General features: G+C 40.2%; 1 protein-coding gene across 2 annotated transcripts in view; it reads left to right on the top strand.

The window, feature by feature from the left end:
• Nucleotides 1–22,833, top strand: part of DSCAM (DS cell adhesion molecule) — a 640,159-nt gene that overhangs the window by 350,791 nt on the left and 266,535 nt on the right. For both annotated transcript variants that reach the window (XM_033091571.1, XM_033091562.1), the window contains exon 4: nt 21,749–21,895. In XM_033091571.1, coding sequence (XP_032947462.1) covers nt 21,749–21,895 — 147 coding nt within the window. The remainder of the gene's footprint in view (nt 1–21,748; nt 21,896–22,833) is intronic.

Below are 22,833 nucleotides of genomic sequence, written 5' to 3'. Positions count from 1 at the left end.
GAATTTTCCTGAGCGTACCCTTGGAAAATAAGTAGTACGTATTAAAGATCCTGGGATTCACTGACTTTTAAAGCCCTCTCCCCTCTAGGACTGCCTGTCTCTCTGCCTCTATCCTAATCTCTCCTAAGAGTCCCTGATCACACATGCACAAAAATAACCCAGATGTGAACTGTACACCTTTGTTCCTGCAGTTAGTTCTATGTTAAAAATCCTCCTCTCCCCCGTCCTTTACGTGAAATTCAGCCATTTTCACAAACTGAGTACAAAAGAGTCTCCCATCCTCTCCTCCTCCAGGGAGCAGGTGGCTTTGGCCTCCTCTGTGCTCTCACCTCTGTACATGTTTCTGTCTGAACAAGGGTTTCGGGTGACTCAACGTGCATCACCACCTCCTTCTGGTTTCCTGGTGGGGCTGAGACTCAGGGAAGCAGGGAGCTACCTTCCCAGATAACCCAGGGCTCCGGAAGTGGTCAGGATATACTCAGATGCAGGTCCATGTTCTCTCACTTTTTATCTTAACTGTGGCACTGGGACAGTGACATTGGGAGTCAAGCCACCCTGGGTTGTGTGACCTCAGTACTCAAGCGACATGTCGTCGCCGAACCTCAGATTCCTCATTCCACTCCTAGGAGTATTGGGGGATTTAATGAGTTAATATGCAAAATGCCTGGGACAGCCATCAGGGAAGGTCACTGCTCTTCTGTGTTTTCCCTCGCGCTCCTGAGCACTCTGAGTGAAATGGACAGTATGGAGTCACTGCCGTATTTAGACTCCAAGTGATCGCCATTGCGTTAAACACTCCACTGCTATGCTGTATAATTTATTCCTTAACTATTCTAAAAATTCACCAATTTAATGTCTTTCTGTAAAAAAAAAATGTAGGTTTGGCCCCAGAAACTTTACTTAAGGGATCTGGTTAAAGAAATGATTGGAAATACAGATAAAGATCTATGTGGAAAATTTTATTTTGTTTTAATTAAAATAGTCAAATATTAGAAGCATCCAAGAGTAGAGAGGTTAAGTAAATTATTGTATATCCACCCAATGGACTATTACACAGCATTAAAATGATGTATACAAACCTTTAAGTGACTGGAAATCACTCATAATTTAACAACATTTATACAGTATCTATTGAGTACACACATAATATCAAGTAAAATAAACTGAGTGCAAAACTATTTAAATAACAGTGTACTCTCAATGATCTGAACACACATACTTACATGTGTGGAAGAAAGTATGGAAGGAAATGTACAAAAAAATGAATAGTATCAGTGCTTGGTCAGCTATAGCTGTCGTCTATTCCATCCTGCTAATGGAATTATGGGGAATTTGTATTTTCTTCTTTACAGATTTATTTTACAAATTACTTTCAGATTTTTCACACTGTGCATATATTTGTAATTAGAAAACATGTATTTAAAAAATCTATCAAAATGAAAAGATGAATTTTGTATATCTTGATTTTTAAATATATGGTGATAAACCTATTAGTGTAATAATTTTTTCAAGCTAGTATTTTCTTTATATTTTCTTCTCCTATAAAATATAAGCTCCCAAGTAGATGCCTGATCACTGCACTGTACACCTGAAGTTGAAGCTGAACAATAATGAATGCCAACTATGATTTATATATATATATATATATATATATATATATATATATATATATATATATGTATATACTTATAAGAAGTGGAGTACAGCATTAGGAATAGAGGCAGTGGAAATGTAATGGCTGTATGTGATGTCAGAGGGGTAGTGGATGGGGGGAGGGGGGTTCACACAGTGTGAGGGATATAAATGATAAACGTCTAAGTATTACTTTGTCTTGTGCACCTGAAACTAATAAATATATATATATGTATATGTGTATATATATATATATATATATATATATATATATATGCTCTCAAGAGCTAGGAATATGTTTTTTTCATGTTTAAATCCCAGCTCCGTTCTTGGTGGAAATTCACTCATATTTTACTTTTCTTGTACCTAATATTTATTGAATGTCATTCGATGCCAGATGCTATGTGCGTGGATCCTGACAGATTTTAGACAGTGAGAGGGATATGCCAGATTCTTTGCGTGCGGCTTTCAGAAGTGGGTGAGACTGAGAAACCAGTTTATTCCCTAGGTGGTAATTCTCTGCATTTGAACTCTTCAGGTTGGAGGCCCTTCTAAACCTTTCATCCAAGGGGACTTGAGTGGCCTCAGGCTGAAGTCGGTGTTAGAGAACCACACAGTGTGTATTAATGTGCACACAGTGTGCGTTAAATGTGGCCTTACACGTGACATAAAGGAAACAGAGTTTGAGTGATGTCTAATTAATGTGCTGATGTTCAGGTCTGTATGTGTTTAACCAAGCACTCTTTCTAGTGCTTGGTTTTGGGCTGGTAGATTTGATTACTTTTTGAATTTTTATATTAAACATTTTTCATCATTAAAAATGGACCTGGTGGTTCACCAGATTGATACATCTGAAGAACAGAAGCTTCTGGCGAGCTTATTGTGTACATGCCTGCTTAGCCTTTTCACCCGCGTCATGTTTTCAGCATCTCACTGAGTCATAACCACGGCTTCCGAGGATGTAGTTGCTGTGACGTTGCTATCGGTCCTTTGTGGGAAGCGGCTCTTCAGCTGCATTCCACGGAGCTTGGCGGGAGCCTAGGAAAGAAGCTCAGTGTTTGCAGGGACCCAGAGATTCCTCGGTCCCACCCATGGCTCGCCTGAGTCCCACATGCATAACACTTTCTCCAGCCTGGGGTCTGGGGCGTTATGTGCACGTGTGTTCTACCTTCCTTGTGACTCTGAGGGATACTTGAAAGAAACTCATGTGATTATCATTTTCTCAGTTTTATTGGAGGTAGTTTCTTAGAAAATAGTTGTAAATTCATGCTACACAGGAGTATTATTTCCTAATCCACTCTTGCTCTGTAACTATTTTAAAATATATTTCATTTTAGACAGGGTATGGCTTATAGATGAACCTCTGATCTGGTCATCTGAGTGTTATTTTCTAGATGTTTGCATTTTCCAAACATTTATCAAATGTTGTTTCTTTTTAACCCACACTAGGATAATAAATGATTTTTAGTCTTGATCAATGCATACAACTATTTATCACTTACAGGCATGTTTTAAATAGTGTTAATATGACTACACGTTCAGGAAGCACAGAGGACTCGTTATTCAGGAATTCCCTTCCATTATTCGGTGTGAGATCTGAGAAATGTATTGATTGTTTGATGACTATGTGTACAATAACCATGGAGACATTGATGGGAATAAGAAAGCACTTTTGAAAAGAGAGATAAAGAAGTGAAGTTTCCTCCTCAGGTGGGCAATACGTCTTGGTTCCCGCAGCCCAAACTTGCTTCTCCTTTGCATGTCTACCCCCTTGGAGAGGAAGAATGAAGGGCCTGGTCAAAATTCCTTTCATCTGAGATGATCCAAGATCACATTCCAACTCCCCCTATATGCACATTGTATTAACATACAGTGCTCAGAATGGCATTGTGCAGTTAACAGTTCTCCAGCTTTTTGTGATAAGGGACCTCCAATAACAGCCACGCGATGATACACTTCTCTAAGTATTGTCATGAGCAAGTATGTATTGAGGGGACATGCCTAGTGCTGAGTGGGGTGCTGTGAGGTACTGGCATCCACCAGTTCCCGAGGGGCACGCAGTCTGGACATGTCCCGTCCTGACACTGTGCTCACACTCACACCTGCCTTAGAGAAAAACTCCACGGTGGGCACAAACGTTGGAGAGAGGGATGAATCTCAGTATGAGCTGACAGAAGTAAAAATGTTTCCTGTAAAAGAAAGAAAAAATTAGAATACTTTGTAGTTATACTTTTAAATCACTTGCAGGCACCTCATTTCACTTGATTAGACTGGGAGGGTTCTTTCATGTGCTCAGGGGTCTGCACTCATTGCCTGTAATTTGTATTAAGAACGGTGGCATTCTTATCTCCAAGACGAGGTGGGCACATTGTTTAAAATTCCCTGGAGATTTCTGTGTTTGGAGTTTATGCACCCATAGATTATTTAATATAGAATTGGCTTTACCTATTATTTAATATAGAATTGGCTCATTTGATGAGTGAATAAACATCAGGGCTCATTCTAACCCAGAATGAGCTGGGAGGTCTGCCCAAGGGAAGAGCTCCCACCTGTGTGTATGAATGCTGCTTTCGCGGCAGTGGCTGCTCAGGCAACCATTGCCCCATGGAGTATGCTCCCGAGGCTAGAGATCTCATATGAAATGGTCTATATCTTGAAGTTATTTTCATAATAAAGCTATTCTCTTCAGAGAAACTCTCTCCCTACCTCCCCTTCCTCGCGATGAACTTAGGTACAGTTTGCTTGCTCTTAGTTTTACCTTGTTCTACCTGAGATGGGCAGAGGATGGGCTGCTTTGGGATGCTGTTATAGGTTAAATCTTGTCCCCCATCAGGACATATTGAAGATCTCCCATCCTCCCCATCCAGCTAGCTCAGAATGTGGCCTTCATGTGGAACTAGATCACTGCAGATGTCATTCGTTAAGATGAGGTCATACTGGACTAGGATGAGCCCGTAATCTAATATGACTGATGTCCTCACGACAAGGGGAAAATTTGGACACAGACACAGAGAGGACACAGCCAAGTGAAGACACAGGTAGAAACTGGAGTTATGTGGCCACAAACCAAGGAATGTACAGGGCTACCAGAAGCTGGAAGAAGTTCTAGATCCATTTCTAGGGGCTTTGAAGGCAGTTTGTGCTGACAACTTGATTTCATACTTCTGGCTTCCAGAAATGTGAGAGAAGAAATGTCTGTGGTTTAAACCATCCAGTTTGTGGTACTTGGTTATGGCAGCCCCAGGAAATTAATACCGATGCCATATTGAAAAATGAAGTCAAAGGCAAAACCCAAGACAAGTGGCACAGGCAATCAGCTCATCAAAGACCTTCCCTCATGTGCCGTGAATTATTCAAAACTTTTTGTACCTGTCAATTTGAAGACGGAGACTAGCATCTTTTGGTTAGCTATTACAGATCCTTCTAAACATGTTGCTGTCAAACAGATGACTGATAGACTCCGCATTCTATACTTCTGTGCAGTGGAGAAAAAAAACCCCAAAATTCAGCTTTTGACTGAATATTGAGATTAAGCTCACACACCTGCTGAGAAGATCTGAATATGAAACTGGACAAGAGATGTCAAGGGAGACTTGGTTAGGGAAAGCGAAACTGAGATGCCATCTGTCTCTTCCTCCCACACAGTCATACAGCTCCTTCTCCAAGAGGATTTCAGAGGGACAGGAGGTAGTCACATGATGAACAGGTAGCAGTTGGATTTATTCTCAGTAACATGTACTAATGATCCCCAACATAATAACACCCAGACTTGCCTCTGGCTCACAATCCGCCTCCTCTGAGGACACATTTTCTCTCATTTACTCTCCTTCCCCTCAACTCCACACATGTTCTCTCATTTCTATGTTCTCACAAAAATGGTGGCCATTGAATAGGAAACAGTGCAGGCAAAAAAGTTGGCCAATGTACATGAAGAGGATGGTGTGGAGAGAGCGTCTCCAACCAGCGATTATAATAGGTTATATTTTCTTTTTAGAACGAGAGTTAAGGGTGTGCTTTTTAACCCCTTTCATTAATCTATGTCTGTTGAGTCCAGATTTCTGTTGCTTTAGCTATGGTTTTGATGGTAAGACCCTTGTCAACTTGATTTACATAGTTAAAATGAATTGGGGAATTTAACAAATAATTTTGTTAATAAACCTGGAATGTATTCATGCTGAAAGATCTCTGATGGAAATTTAGCACTGATTTTGTATAATCCTTTGTGGTACTTGTTATACACAGTGGATATCTCTCAAATGGGCCAGAAAAAAAGATGGTGCCCATTAGTTAGGTGTCTTTCTTATAACATTAGCTTTTTCTTTATGACCTTCATTTATATTATTTCCCTCCATGAAATATTGGTTATTTAAAAGGATATTCTCTAATTAAAATTTAATCTCAAGAAATGAAAGAAATGTGGCTCCAGTGCTAGACAGTTATAATGATTTTATTATATCCTTGCTCAAATGACCAGCTGACGTTTTCTTAGCATGACGTGAGAATAATTTCTCAAAGATATCAAAATGACTAAAATGGATGTTGGAGAAAACCCTTTTGTACTCTCTCTCAAGAAGAGAGCAAAAAACACAAGGAATTTGTATTCATCCCTTATAAAGGAATACCCTACTTTGATGCAACACATGTTGAATTAGACGGAAGGAAAGAAAAAATTTACCATGTTGTATTCCACAGATTTTTGAATGGTGCAGGATGGGTACACTGTACACTATATTTACTATGAGAACGGCTTATCTAAGCCAGCGTAAAATGCACATGTTCTACATTGGTTTCCCTCCATGTTACTAGGTGGGAAAATGTGGGGAAAAAATATAGGGATTTTTTTTTAAATAAACAAGATTCGCTTACCCTAGAGCAGTGAATACATACTACCACACCCCTATATGTCATTCACATTGGAATGCATTCTAGCAGGGTTTAGTAAGATTGGACACACTTCTCAAAATGTAAAGTTGACAATGCTTAGAATTTTATCAAATATTTTCAAAGAACACAGCCTGACTAATCAGTGGAGGGTAGGGGGGACAGGGCTTAAAATGACCTTTATTCCCATGGTTTTGCCATGAAGATTCAATAAAGGGATGACCGTAAAACGCCTTTGTAAACTGTAAAGCACATAGTTTGGTTTCTCAAGTAGTGAGTAGGTGCCTGGTGGGTTAAGACGTGGGTGGAATGGAATTGTGGAGCAGCATCATAAAGGTACTAAAGAGATTGCTTTCCTTTGGGCACAGATATGATGCCCTGACCTACCTCAGACTGAATCACCCAGGACCTCAGTACCCCACCTCCCATGACGTCCCTCCCACCTTAAAGGCTGTTGTCCAGTGTTCTATGTCTCTCATACTAGTCGTTATTATTATGGTCACTTTATACCGTCATCATTTGTTTCGAGTTACCATGCATACCCGTTTCTTCGTTCATCACTCCTTTTTTCATCCCATCCTTTCCCTGAGTACACTTGCCTTTCCTGAAGCACATCGTTCAGTTACAAGGGACAGTCTGTTATTTGCAAACTCAGTTCTTACCAATTCAGAGAAATTAACAGATATTTTTTCTCCAGATAGCACTCTTTTGCCATTTTTTCCTGGAAAAAATGCCATTAACTTTCTCTTCCTGGAATTGTAATTAGCCATGTAGATTTCCATCCTTCCTCCAACTCTCTTAATCTCTCTTTTATATTTGTGTTTATTTTTCTCTTTAGGCAATATTCTGGGTAATTTCTTTAGATTTATTTTACTGTACATTAATCTCCCCAACTCGGTCTAATCTAAATACTTGTATCAAGGATTATATTTTTATTTTCTGTACATTCTACTTCACTCTTTATCCAATTTATCTGTTTTTGACACTATCCTTTTCTTTTCTTTTATTCTTGATTGAAATTTATATTTCTGCAAACATTTTGAAAACATTCACTGAGTAATCTATATTCCGTGATTCCATTTTCTTAAGTCTCTGTTGGTTCTTCTGACTCCTTTGTTATAGTAAATTGCAGTGGTTTTGGGTTGGGAGCTCAGGATGAGAAGGGGAACTTGAGCCTTATCTGTAAAGATCCCTGTTGGCTTGTTCCTCTAGGAAGGACTTGCTTTGCTTCTGCCAGATGTTCTTAGAAACTGGGTCACCACAGTTCGTGTCTTGGACTGAGGCTTCTTAGCCCCTGGCGATAGTGTAAATCCAAACCCCAAACCTGAGCAAGCCTAGTGCAATATTCGACATGTTTCCTACCCAAAGCTCAGGCAGGCACAGGCCAGGCTGTTTGCTAAGACTCTTTTTATCAGTGCACTCTTTTTGAGGTTGCAGCTTTCTGCAGAAGTTTCCTCAACTTTCACAGGACTAAAGACTGCTCTTTTCTGTTTGTACTGCTTCCTAGAAGAGCAAAGTTCCCACAGTACCCATCACATTAATGAAATCTTTACTTTAGAGCATTCATTCCCTGTTCATTTCTATATTCCCTAAGGATGTTCCTTATCTGAGAACTGTGTGGTTTATTTAAATGGGTATGTATGACATTTACCCAGCATTTCTAAGTTTCTTATATCACAAATGATTTCATAATAGTTATTTGTTTATAGCATCAGAAATCAGAGTTACTCCAACTTGCATTATGACTTACTGGTCATAATAAATTTTTTGAAAAAAAATGGGAAAATAAGATTACAAATAACATACCATGCTTTCATGATAGGAATGACCAAACTCTATCAGAGGAGGAATTTTATCTCAGTATTCGAAAAGAAAATTCATCAGAAGATTGTAAAACAAAAATTCATTTAAAGTAATAAGAAATAGGAAATATATGGAGAATTGAGAATAATAATTGCTCACACTTCAAAACTGAATACTGATTTGACAGGGTACCATTGAAAAATAGAATTTTGCTGGTTGCTAGCTTCTAGCAGAGCCCAAGAAGGAGTAAACATAGGAATTGGTTATAGGTTACTAGAGCGAAGATCACGTGTCTTATGAGTAAATGTTAAGGTAGTGAGATTGCATGCACATTGGCTTTCATTTCTGAGAGCGTTTCCCACACCACGTGTGTTCAGTCCTGTGCTCCAGGCCGAGCCCTGGACCTCAGACAGACCAGCAGGAGTGCCGGGCACAGTCCACGGAGTGACAGGGCGTGGACTGCAGCTAAAATGCTTGGCCAGGCGTCCCCAGTGCCATGCCAGTCCCTCTGCAGCTCGTACTACGTACCCATGTTCACAGGGAGTCTCGGAAACAGCTTTGTACATTCTGCAGTTGCCTTCAGCCTGAGTCTCAGAATCTGAAAAGCTGCAAAGAGACCTCAGATCCTGTTTTCCTTTTAATTTTTCCAAGGAGGTTACAAAACCCATTAAGAGTTCCTTTGCAATGAAAAATAAATGTTTTATTCAAGTGTTTATTCCTTTTTAAAGACTTTCTTTCGTTTATATTTGCCTGGGAGGTGGCCCAAGACAAAACAAAATAAAAGCCCCTGCTAAGATCTGCAGGCCAGTTATGACTCCGGAGCAGTGCGATTCCACAGTGATGTGCTTTAGCGTTTATCCAGGAGGCGCTTGTGGTGTAGAGGTAAGGGCTGGATCCACCTGGAACTCCTGTTCCCGCTGACCCCTGGGTGGTAAGGGACTCTGCTTGGAGGTGCAGGGGGCCGATATGGACGGCAACGACCCATCAGCCCAGAGGGCCCCTGCCCTGTCCTGGCTGGAATCACTTTACCATCTTTATACCTAGGGTCACTTCATTATTTGGATAACAAACTCTTCTTCCTGATAAAGGTTTATCACTTTTTAAAATATATCTTATGCTTTTGAAGGAAAGCCAAAGCATTAGCATTACACAGGCTGCGACTGGGGGGAAGGGAAGTGGCATTGCACACCAGCAGCACGCCGGCGGAGCCCATCTCCAGCAGTCTTGTGAACACCAGTCACCTCGGCCAGCGCGGTGACCCACAGTGCCCCCCCCAGTCCTTGGGAAGTCACATAGCACTGCAGAGGATCCAGGAAACGACACCCAGCATCTCTCAGCCCACCCAGTCTTTACATAGCCAGGTGGACACAGTAGTGAGACTCTCACATGTGTGCTGAGGAAATCTTGTCTAAGTTTGTCTGACGAGACCTTTCTCGTAATAGTCTGACATCTGGAAGTCCATCAGTAGTGGAATGAATGGACTCATTCATTCATTGGACAGAGAGTTAATGAGCAACTGCTATGTGTGTGTCTCTAAATGCTGGGGACACGGCAATGAAAAAATCAGAAAAATGCATGTCTCAGAAAAATGCATGTCCCGTTGTCATGGTTATCATAGTTATACAATATAGCACTGTATTTCCATTAAAAATAAATGACTAGATTTCTCTATAGCAACATGGAGAGGGCTTCAGAAAACAAATTGTTAGGTGGAAAAAGCCAGTTTTCCCACAAGTGGTAAGCTATTTATGTAAACTTGAAATAAAGAAAACACAGAGTACCATGATGTATATATAGTTCATGGATGCATGTAGTGTGTGTGACAGAAGAAAAGCTGTAAACTGGGAATATAGACACTTAATCCCTGATAACAGTGGCTTTTAGGAGAAAAAGAGAAGACCTGGGAAGGAGTAAAGAGAGGAATTTACTTTTTCCTGTAAAGTTTTCTTTCTTACATTAAAATACGTATCAGAAAGTGTTAACAATGGCCAGTTCTGAGTGATGGGTACACAGATGAGCATTTTATGTCTGCGTGGGTGTTCTGTGCTTTATCAATTAAATGACAAACGGCAGGAGCAGGTGCAGAGGATGGAGGAGAGGACAAGTGAGGATAAGATGGAAGAAAATAAGCCACATGAGGCTGGAACGGCCGTAAAGGACTGGTCTTGTGTGCACCTAAGAGACCCCTTGCTGCAAAACGGAGCCCGTCCCTGCATTGTCTCTGCCTTGCCTCCTGCAGCCTGGCTGGCTTTGCCCGAGAATCACCCGTCTCCCTGTCCACTTTCGGCAACATCTTTTGCATCTTCCCTGCTCTGCTCTCACCCATTGTCCCTCCTTAAACGCTACGATTCACCCTTTGCTCCTCGTGGGCTCTTGCCTCGCGATCTCAAAATCATCCACTGCCAACTATCCTGGCACCCACCCCGGGACCTCCTGGAACCCCTTTTACTGCTCATGACTTCAGTGCTGTAGCTCACCAAGTTCCTCCATCGAGCACCTGTGCTGTGCTTCCCTGGGTCACCCCCTTTGGCCTGTCCTGGCCTTCTGCCAACCAGATTTCTCTGTATTGTCACAGGGAGATGTTGCATGGTACCTTGTCCTGAGTCTATGCATCTTTCTTTCTATCCCTTTCTTCAAGGAACCGTGTGTGACTCACCTCTTCTTGGAAGCTTCACGAATATAGTGCGCCTCAAATTTTGGTCATTCATGAAACACCTTTATGCTTTCTGCAATCACTGAATACTATCTACACTATTAAATGTTTTTTAAATAACTCATTTTCTTAAATCAATATGATTATTTAAAAAATTGCATTGCTACCTTAAATAGTATTACTAGCCATACATATGTATGTATATAGTAAATATATATATTAAATATAGTAAATATATATTACTACATATGATATTATATATATCTGTATATATATACATATGTGTGTGTGTGTGTGTGTGTATATATATATATATATATATATATATAAATACAAACAAAGCAAAATGATAATTTTCAATGCTGGCCAGGTGCAATTGCCTTCCAAAGGCTCTAAGCTAGTCAGGCTCATAGCTGGTGGGTAGATAAAGGCACCCTTCCAAGGTTTCCCCTTTGAAAGTATCAGGAATGAGGAGACTTCTACAGGGGCAAAATTCTCACTATGTGTTCTAATGCTTGCTCTGCAGACTCTCATCGGCCTGTAGTCCAACAGTAGTTCCCACCCCACTCTAATTAAGCATAGGTGTATTATTTTTCAGTTTTTGTGTACCGTGGCACTTATGTATATCCAAGTGGCACTGTTTTGCCCTGCTTTGTTTGGTTTGTACTTCTGTTTTATGATGTGTTTTCTTTCTCTATAACTAGGAATTAGCCTTTAGTAACAGGGGTACCTTCAGTTTCATTGCTAGGTCTGCGTATTGCGGGCAATTGCTCCGTGACTGTGTTAATAGTGTTTTGTTACAAAAGGTACTGCTAGGCGACGGATTTCATGATCAGCTAGATCTGGGGAAGCCGTTTAGAGAATTGAGTTCTGGTCACAGAGGAGGGCCCTGGGACCTGGAAGCTCTGCCGAATCCCATTGGGTCAGGCCATTTACCTGACTTGCTTTCTACCGTGGGTGTTTCTGTACGTGTACACTTGCACACATATTGTTTGAGTGGCTCATTAAACTCATTGTGATTCCCTTAGACATCATTATGTGTCATCGGGAAGCAGGCATAATCCCAGACCATCAAATGATATGGCTTGAAAAAGAAATCAGCTGTTTTGTCTGCCACTGTTGCTATCAGTGCAGCCAAGTCTGTGGCCAGTCCGCAAAGGGAAGACTTTAAGAATCCCAGACATAGAAGGATTATTAGCCATGCTTGGACATGGGGAGCGTAGTCACAAAAAAGAACAGCTAGAACAGCAGGGCTCGGCAAACAGATTTTTACTCTGACTCACAGTAGGAAATACATAGTAAAAAAATACATGTTATATTGGGACCCAGTGTGCACATATATATACTTAGACACATGCATGCGCGCACACACACACACACACACACACACACAATCCTATGCAGGCACATATGAACTAAAACAAAGCCTTCATAAACTACTTATCTCTACTACTTGTGATGCATGTGATTTATTCTATCTACTCTATTTTATTTTTTTGAAAATAAAATTACAGTCCATGAAATTGATTCCACAATCCATTAACAGGTCACCACCCACTGTGTGAAAATCCACCGCCCCGTAATATTAAGTGGCCACAACACAGTATCTATTTTCATTCCTAATGGTCCCTGTTTTTCCAGTTTTTTTCCCATAACCAGTCATATGTCATCTGCGTCAGGCAGACTAGCATGATGGCTACTTCTCACTGTGTTTCACAAATAAGCCCAGGGTCTTCCGTTCCGTTTGGGTCCAGAACATAGACGGGATGAAGACAGCATCACCGTGGATCCAGGGCAGTGCTTTGTTCCTCATTCACTTCCTTTACCTTTTTGAACACGTTGTTTTTTAATCAGTACAGTATCACACACCCATGATGGGAACAGACAATCAACATGAGCTATGCATTCCCTTGCCTCAAAAATCAGAAAGCTCCTGGGACAGGAAATAATGTGGATACCCCTCTGCCAAATACTATTAGTTAACCTGATGCAGTGAGCCAGCCTAATAATTTTCTTTTTCCTACCCTTTCTACAATTTATAAGGGGCTATTTTAAATTCCCCAAAGTCCAAAATATGTCCCCCACAGACAACCAGTGCCAAACCCCAAGGCTGTTCCTTCCCAGGAAAGACGTCCTTCTCCACCCATCCAGCACCCCTCCCCCAAACCTAAGTCACCTTGACCACATCTCTTTGCCTCACTTCAGCATCCAGGCCAATTCTACGTCCTGCCAAGTCTATTTGTAAAATGTATCTTATTCCAGTTCCTTGAACACACCTCAGTATTTCCCACCTCAGGACTTTTGCACATGCTGTCCGTTCTTTGTTTTTCTCAGCCCTGCTCTTCCCAGCTATTGTGCCTCGTCTGAAATGCACCCTCCACGGAAACCCTTATTCTCATGTCTCCTGTCTAACCAGCTCCTCCTCATCTAATTCAACATCCGTGTCTTAATTACCTTAGGAGACTTCATCAAAGTTCCTGATTGTTCTCTTTGTCTATTTACTGTTGTCTCTCACCCCAACTGAAATATTTGCTCCTAGAGGTCGGGTCAAAACCATCTTGTTCATCATATAAATACAATTCAAGTTAGTCACGCTTCCTGGATTCTTTTTAAAAAATCCTTAAAATAATTCATTTAGAAATCCAGTTCTATTCTTTCTAAGGATTTATTCTATAAAATAACTAGAAATCTAACTAGAGGAAAGATTAATGACAGACTCGAATGTCTGCTCAAGAGTGAAGATCTGATCATTAAAAGCCTAAATAGGGTAATTAGGTATTCCGTCGGAATGCAGCGTGCGCGCTTAAATTAGTAGTGTCTAATTGAGCCTCATTTAACTGCAGGAGAATTTCACTGAGAGAATTTTATTTACATAAGAAAAATGTCTAAGTAAGATTGCTTTGAGAGAACTTAAACAGATAGATGCCAAATTACTCCTTACTTATCAAACCCAGCCCAGCGTTGCTAGCTTATTTCTCATGCCCCGTGTACACAGGTCATGTCACTCTTTCTGGCCAAGTGATTCCTTCCAGGCGGTTCAAGGACCAAGTTGGGGCTTCATGATTCTTGGATGTCTTGATGATACTTGCATAAACAGAACAGGCCCCCAACAATACGATGCCTTATTTTCTTGAGCCTATTTTTGGAAAAACATCAAAATACGTATGTCAATGATATCCAAACAAGCACTCAGTGCAGGATCTGTAAGGGAGAGAGAAAGAGCAGGTAAGTAAGGCAAATAGGGGGTCACTTTGTTCTCGAAGAGGTTGCTGTCATTCAGGGAAGGCAGGGCGAACACACGCAAAGTACCAGATGGAATGCAGTTAGGTGTAAAGTCCTCTGTTATCACAACAGTTCCAGAAAAGCAGGGGATCACTCCTCTACATAGTGGATTAAACTTCAGGTTTAGGTGTTTGGAGGGGAAGGATTACAAAGATCAGGGTAAATATCTAAAGCCCTCCACTCTGTTTTTAAGCATGCAGAGATATGATCAGATTGAAAACCAAGCAAAATGAAAGGCCATTTTTGACACATTTACTCCACACATAAATATTTTCCTAGATTTCTCTCATTCCCCTCTGCCATGTTGCTCAAATGAGTTTGGTCTACACCTGCTGTGTCCATATGCTCGCCACCCACTGGCACCTTCTTCAAAATAAATTTCAACTGCACAAGTAATGCACTAATCGAGCCTTTTAAAGATATTCAAATCCGTGCAACTATGAAATAAAACATACTTCTCCTTTCCCTTCCTCTAATCGATTCATGATTTCAGAAGCAAGTACAGTTAACATTTTGGTGGATATCTGCTGACGCCTTCTTCTCTGTTCATTTATATACACTAATTTATACACACACACACACATACACACACACACACACATACGCACATTGCCTTTTGTATATAACCTTGTATATTGTTCTGTAATTACTTTATGTTATGTCTTGAAGATTTTTCCATGGAGTATGTATACATTTACCTTACTGTTTTTCAAACGGCTGCATAGTATGGATGCACCCTAATTTGTTTATTTATGAATTTACCCCTTGATGGGCATTTAGGTTTGTTTACAATTTTTAATTTTTTTAAAACAATGCTGCAGTGCAGTTGTGTGCATACATTGGTGTGTGCAATGTGCGCACACGTGTGTTTCCGTAGATAACGTCTTTGAACGCAACTAGTTGGATCAAAATGTATTCAGTCCTTATATTTGAAATATGCTAGCAGATTGCCCACCAGAAAGCAAAGGGCTTTACCAATTTATGCTCCTACCAGGAGGTGTTCGTGTCCCCGCACCCTTGTCAAGACTACACATTATCAAATATTTACATTTTTTTCTAATCTCCTGGAGGAAAATAACATCTTATTTTAATAGTCAAATCCAAATAAATTATGTTCACAAATCAATTGACATTTAATTAATTTCATTTGTGGAAAATTGACATTGTTTGCAATATTGTGTGTGTGATCCTGAAATTTGATATGCCTCCCCATTTATCCAGGTCCCCTGCCATATCCTTTGGCAATGATTTGCAGTGTTCTTTAAGTTCATTTCATATATTATTGGCTGCTTATAGCTAGGTATTTCATAGCTTTATCGATTTGGCAAGTGGGATATTTTATTGCAGATGACAGCGATCCCCGAGTGCCTTTCTCTAGCAGGTGCTTACATGGCCATTCTTACCTAATATCACAGTATCCTCAAGGTCATGTTGCCCATTGTACAGAAGAGGAAACTGAGGCTCATTTAGGTTCCGTTTCTATGTAGGTTTTGCTGATAGGAATACTCAGAGCTGAGATGTTTGTGCCATCCTTTTTGGAAGTTCTCTCTTCTACTTTCATAATCCCACACCCTCCTGCGTTGCTGTTTCTCTTCTCTGTTGTTGTGTCTTTCACATGCCCTCTTCCTTCCCTCCCCGCAGGGGTTGCTGGGCATCATCCCCATAAAAGTTTCCTTGCCGTGCATGTTCCGCAAAACTCTGCCTCCAGCTTCACTCTTATCATGTATTACTCTAAGTGACCCAATTCCTGATTTCCCTAAAATAGGGATTCCCTCGCTCAGCTTTCCTGCCGTGTCAATGCTTTCAGTCCCATGGGTCCCACAGACTCAGCACTGGACTGAGCTTCTCCCCAACCAAGTTCTTTAGTTCCCATGTTTCTGTGCACATCACCTCTGTTCCACACCACTGTTCCTGCACTTGGTCCCAGCCTTGCCGTCTCTTACTCCAGCCTTGACTCAGAGTCTGGGAGCGTAGGGGGTGAGGGTCTAAGCTCCCAGCCGGAATGCCAGGGCATCATGCTGGCTGAGATACGTACAGGTGTGTGCACACAGGCACGCACTTACCCTCTGTTCCTCACTCTTCTCATCTGTACAAAATGGGACTAATAACAGTACCTGCCTTGTGGGGTCATTGTGAGAACTACATGGGCCCAAACATAAGTCTTTGGAGCGCTCGTGGCTCACACTAAGCCCCGTATCAATTGGTTCTGGTTAGGAGTAGTGTTCATGCCGAGATGTCTCTGTGTCCCAACGTCTGGTGTTTATAAGGACAGCCCACATTGGATCAGGGCCCGCCCTATCCAGTATCACCTCATCGTGATTCCATCTGCAGTGAGTGACCCCATCTCCAAGGGAGGTCACATTCTGAGGTCCTGGGGGTTATTACAATTTAGGAATTTTGGAGGAGACCAAATTCAACCTACAACACCAGGTTAGACACCTTCTCTTAGGGGCTTACTCCTGTCTCTCTCATATACAACCTTCAACATAATTTTCTTTAAACAGCCATTTTTATCAGGCCACTCAGTTGCTCAAGAGTATCTGTAGTTTCTTCATGGCTGCATCTAATCATAGCTTGAGCCGGACATGTCACATCACAGAATAGACACGCCTCAGAACCAGGGAGTTAGATTCCATTCCAAGTTACATCTGAATTAAGAGAAATTGATAACTTTAAAGTTATCATACTATACATATATATGTGTATATATATATACATAAATACATATACATACATACATATATATATATATATATATATATATATATATATACGTATATTTCACTTCTGTTTTAGTTCATCCTAATTTAACTTTCAAACTAAAAATGTCAATACCCATTCAGAGGCTTGTCTCATTTCTAATGCTGTATACTTAGAACTTAGATTTGAATCTTGCGTTCCTCTAATTTTTAGAAACTGTTATGAAAACTGATTAGAAGAAAGCGCAGTTTCATTTCACAGTATGGCTGTCAATTGGAGGTGGCAGGCACAGCTGATAAAAGTTTCATGGTGTTGCATTACCATTTGGCATCTTATTAGAAGAACCATCTGTTCTTTTAATTACTATTAGCTCACTTCAGATTGCAATAGCAAAAAACCCCTAAGATATATTTCTGACTAAGTGAAAAATCAAATACGCTTTTAAAAATCTTCCTGAAAATGATATTGTCTCCATTGAAGATCTAACAGCCTGGCCGCACAGGAAAAAGACAGACAGCATCATGAAAGACTAATTAACACCAAAATCTTAAAATGTGCTCATCTTTACATAAGAATATATTAGAGTCACTCCTAGAGGCGAAACTGTCTTTTTATGTTTTATACATGAGCAAGTTTCATGTTGAAATCTAAAAAGAGGTATTTTAGAGTGCTTTCCTTTTCCCCAGACTTAAGAAGAGTCATTTTGTACACAAACAATGACAGACTGTTCCATCTGGTTGTATCTTTAACAAATATTTTCGGATAGCACAGCCAAGCACTTTTCTGTGTAATGGAGGAGAAAAGTTGAGCAAGGCACACTGAGTTCCTGCTATTCTAGTAGGAGGAGAGAAATGTCCAACAAGTCTCCAACTTACACAAGATAACTGCACATCCATGTGATAAAATCAAGAGTTCTGAGCATGAGTGACCATGAATGTGCTTAATGTGGGCTGACATTGCTGGAGAGTTGACTTAGGAACTGAGGCCAAAATGACAGGGTGGAGCCAGCCAGGTAGAGACCTGCGCTCAGAGCCCTCCAGGTGGGGCTATTAAAAGGACCGTGTGGCCGGGGCATGGTGGACGAGGGAGAGAGTGGAGGAGTGAGTGTCGGACTTGTGGTCTAAGCCTACACGGTGGTAGTCCACCATGATCGGGGGTAGTTTAAATGAGCTAAGTGATCCGCTGTGTGAAATGACCAGGGGTGTTGAGTGGAGAATGGGCTGAGAGGAGAGGGAATGGAAACGGGTGTTAAGACCCTTACACCTGGGGCTTCCAGTGGAAAAGGAGGCTCAGCATCTATCTTAGAAGAAGAAATAAACAGACCTGTTAGATAAGACATGAGGGGTGAGGAATGAATAATTCGGCAAACTTAGAAATATGTATCTGATGTTCAGATACTGACAAAAATGCCAGATAATATCCAAATAACATGATAATGATTGTGGAGGAGGTCCCCGAGTTTCTGTGAAGATCCTTTTCTACTACGGGAAGGATGTCTGAGGACAAAGTCTGTATGGCACCCCTGTCCACAGTCCCTCACTGGGATGCCTAAGGTCTGTCTTAACCCCAGGAGCTGTCGCTCTCTGAGTGTTCTCCAGTACTTGGTACTGCACCATCAGAAAGGATGTGCCATAGAACTTTTACCCGGCGTGTGCCTACAACATCCCGAATTGTGCAAAGGCCCCGTTTTGTTCAGTAGTTTTAGGTCTGTTGATAGAAATATCCCACTAGCTTAGCCAGGCTGGCTGAACTGGTACCAATCTGGGTTTATTTTAGTGGCCCTAACATACAAGCTCATGTCAACTAACGTTGGAGATCCACTTCAGCATTTACTTGTAACCCATTTACTCTTAGTTTACGTAAAGTTCTAACAGCTTTGATCAGTCTGGTTTCTAGCTCTCAGCACACTGAATGTGTCACATTGTGAGCGTGTTGACAGGACTATCAACAGCTAATAGCTTGGTAGTGAAAGACGGAGCAGATAAACTCTTAAAGACAGAACCAGAGACTTAAACACCTGGGGACCATTCAGTGAATGTTGAAATATTTCTGAGATATATCTCTAATATCTGAGCAGCAAAGATCAATAATCAGTGTCCACAATGATGACCCTGAACCCAAAAATCATTCACTGTTGTTCAAGTGACTGACTTGTAAAGTGTTTAACATGACAAAAAGTATGTGTTGTATTTTAGAAATGTTGCCATCTAAAATGCTGCTAGTTTTCCAAGGGAAATACAGTTATCTATAAATTTTGGCTTTGCAGAGTTATATGTTTCCAGACAGTTCTGAATTGTAAAGGTGTGTGTGTGTGTGTGTGTGTGTGTGTGTGTGTGTTAGATAGATGATAGAGAGTATGTAGTTTATTATTATCAATATTAATATCGATATTTTATATTTTAACATTTTCCTATTTTAATGGAAGTACATTTAAGGAAGTGAACAAACTATTTTAAATTATACAAAAACCTCTTGTAACGTAAGGAAGGAAGTGGGGCACAGTGGCATGTTGGGGAGTAGTTAAGATGATTCCTTGTTACCATGGCGCCAAAATAACTCTGCTGTGCCCGCTCCCCTAAGAAATTCACGAATCTCAGCAGTTCTGACTGAGCCCTAGGACTCTGGGCCCTTATGGGCCTCCCCTAATCAAAGGCTTCTATTCGTCATCTAATTTTATGTTTTAAAATGTTGACCAATTTTGAGATGGGTTTCAATGAGAAATGAAGGCCCAGACAGAGATATTTCAAGTTAAGTACAGTAATTCAGTCAACATCTTCTCCCTTCCTGTGACTCTCTCAGAAAACGTTTAAGACAAACAAGGTTCAAGTGTTTCTGAAATGATGTGTCTTGGAAGAGTCTTAATTAGCATGCTAAGTGAGTAACATAAAAAACAAAGTTAGCTATTCTAGGAGCAAAGCGAGTGATTAAATGGCACATGCCTGGAGAACTGAGGCGTGTCAGGAGTCAGTGGGTACAGTGCTGCCCTCTCCAATGCTTTTGCCAGCACGTCTGAGGCATATGCAGAATGCTTCCACTTAACATTTGCCGCTGCTGGTGCCCTGTCAATTCTAATGAAAATACTCCGTATTGGAAAGGTGACAGAAAGTACGTGCATAATATTTTCTTGCCCCCCTTTGCTGTCTGTCATTCTGTACTTTAAAGGAACTGGTTATTAAAGCATTATATAAGTATGCAAAATATATTGAAAGAGAAAAAAATACTTCAATTATACGCAATATACACCGGTAGGAAATGCTTGGTATGTGATGACATATGACAAGTGGTAAAAGGTATTTTTAGTTGCTTTTGTTTGGATGGAGTTTAAAGCAGAAATATCTAGCATGTACAGTGTCAGCTTTTCCAGTTATTCTAATAATTAGTGTATTTATAGAATATTTAAAATAAGTAACTACATGGAATTGTTTAAAAAGTGAATTTATCACTTAAAGATATTTGATACTATTTTTAATTTGTGTTCTTTTGGAAAGCTTATGGTAAATCCATATTTGTCTTAGATTTTTTTCCTCTTCAATTCCTTTCAAATTGCTCTCATTGTGCATAAGAAACCATAAGCTGTTTTTATTTTATTTGAGCAACTTATCTATGGATAAAGTATAGTCCTTACAAGAAATAACCAAGGGCTGTAGAAACTGTGTTCACAACATAAATATTTGAGACCTATTATCAATGAAGTCAAGTTCCCTGGTAAATTCTTTTTCAAATAAACCAAAGAGAATTCTAATGAGCCTAAGGGAAACGAACAATAAAAGAAGGTGATTTTTTGGCATTTTAGTCTTTACTCAAAGAGACAAAATCATATTCTCTTTCAAGAAGCATTGCAACACATACAGAAATATTCCCTAGAAAAGAGTCCCACAGGGTAGAATGTGTACTGAGTCACCCACCATGTAGGTGCAGCAGTTCACTTTGGGGTTTACTCGTTTGGCTCTGTTTGGTTTATTATCAAATTGTAATTGAACAGTGAATTGTAGATATTTACATTTTCAAAGGAAAAGACCATCTTCATCCTTCTTAATGCCACACTGATATTCGATCTCTAAATGTTGGCCATTTTTGTACAGCTGAGTTGTATAAGCAGACATCATAGGTCACACAGAGTACATTGTACCCTGCACTGATATGAAGTCAGAAGGACTGAGTATGGCGTTTTTGTCCCTGAGGTGAAAATAGTTATTGTCCGTTATTTGAGTAGAAATTAAGAAATAGCAGCGTACTCTAAAACACTGAATGTAAGAGGAATCGATCTTTCCTTAGAATGTAGTGATGTGTTTCTTATTGTGAGAAAATTAGATAGTCTTTCCTGGGAAGTTTGTGGACTATTCTATTGCTGTATTTTTGTGCATTTATTGAAATACCTCAAACTGAGGCAAACGTTTACACTTACATGAGGTAGAAATTTATAAATGAAAATTAATAGTCCCTTAATTTGTCACATTCTAAAAGATGATCAAAGAAAATTTGCTAAATTAGTTATGTACCAATTTTATGCCAACTCTATTGCTATATGATAAATACATGACCTAGACCTAAAAAATTAATTTATGACATTACATTTTCTAAGTATATATTTATTGTATAACATCCTTACAGAAAAACTCCTGGTTTAGGCTAGTTGAAAACTGAAAGTAGCTTGGACCTTTAAAGTAACACACACACCTATGATCAGCCCCTGCATGAAGTTTCTTCAGGCGAAAAATACTCATGCAGTAACTTTGTTTATGTGACCGGGTTGCTCTGGTTCTGCTTTAACTGAATGATCATTTCCCTCTATTTCAGGATCTAGATTTCTCATCACATCCACGGGAGCCTTGTATATTAAAGATGTACAGAATGAAGATGGATTGTATAACTACCGCTGTATCACGCGACACAGATACACTGGGGAGACGAGGCAGAGCAACAGTGCCAGACTTTTTGTATCAGGTAAATGCTCATCAACACTGTTTCTGCTCTTCCTTTGTCAGTGTCCTGAGATGGCTCAACCAAAAGTGTGGATTCCATGACTAAAATGAAGCCTTCAGGTTTTTTCTCTTTTTTTCCAAAATAGTTTAGCAACGTCAGGTGCTTCTTTGTTTGTTTAGTTGGTTTTTGTTTTTTGTTAACCAATACCAACACAATGAAATACAACAGAAATACAGATGTTCCAAGTGAAGTCATTGCACATGTGTAGAATTCCAAATCCCTGTGGCCCAATATGATTTCTATTTGGAAGACAACACCCCCCTGCCCTATGTTTTTGTATAATCTGTCATTGGCAGTGCCAACCAGCACTGTGATGCCAACCACCGAGCAGAGCTGAGGGAGAAGAGTAGGTTCTATGGAACACATCTCTTGTTCCACACAGCATGTCTACAATGTCGGGAAAATTACCCATATCTAAAGTTAAAGGGATAGTCACACTCTTTCACCCCCATCCAGGATTATTCCCAAGTGAAGGAAATCTGAGAGCAGTTGATTCCACTCTGATAAATATGTGTGTTTTGTGCCTTCTTTCATGGGATATATCCTTTGAGAAAAGATCAACCTTTTGCATAATCTTCAAAACTGGCTTGTTATTGGCTCATCCGTCAAACAAATAAGCATGCAGTGATGCATTTGCACCTCATGGAGCAGTCTAAAGGTGTGGAAAGTCCATCTCAGAATTAGAAAATCAAATACAAAGTATCGGACCCCTGCCCTTTAGAGCATAAAATTGTTCCATGCTAAAAATATCTTAATTTTGTTTTAGTGATGCTTTGTGTGGGAGAAGTGATGGAAAGTTGTTATACATAGGGGTAATTAAAACCGTTGTCACCTGAACACTTACTGACTGTCCTGATAATGCCCTATTTGGATTCCTCTTTGCCATTCACAGCCTCAAA

This window comes from Rhinolophus ferrumequinum, chromosome 2, assembly GCF_004115265.2.
Source record: "Rhinolophus ferrumequinum isolate MPI-CBG mRhiFer1 chromosome 2, mRhiFer1_v1.p, whole genome shotgun sequence".
Taxonomy (NCBI): Eukaryota; Metazoa; Chordata; class Mammalia; order Chiroptera; family Rhinolophidae; genus Rhinolophus; species Rhinolophus ferrumequinum.
This window is presented reverse-complemented; position numbering and strand designations above follow the sequence as displayed.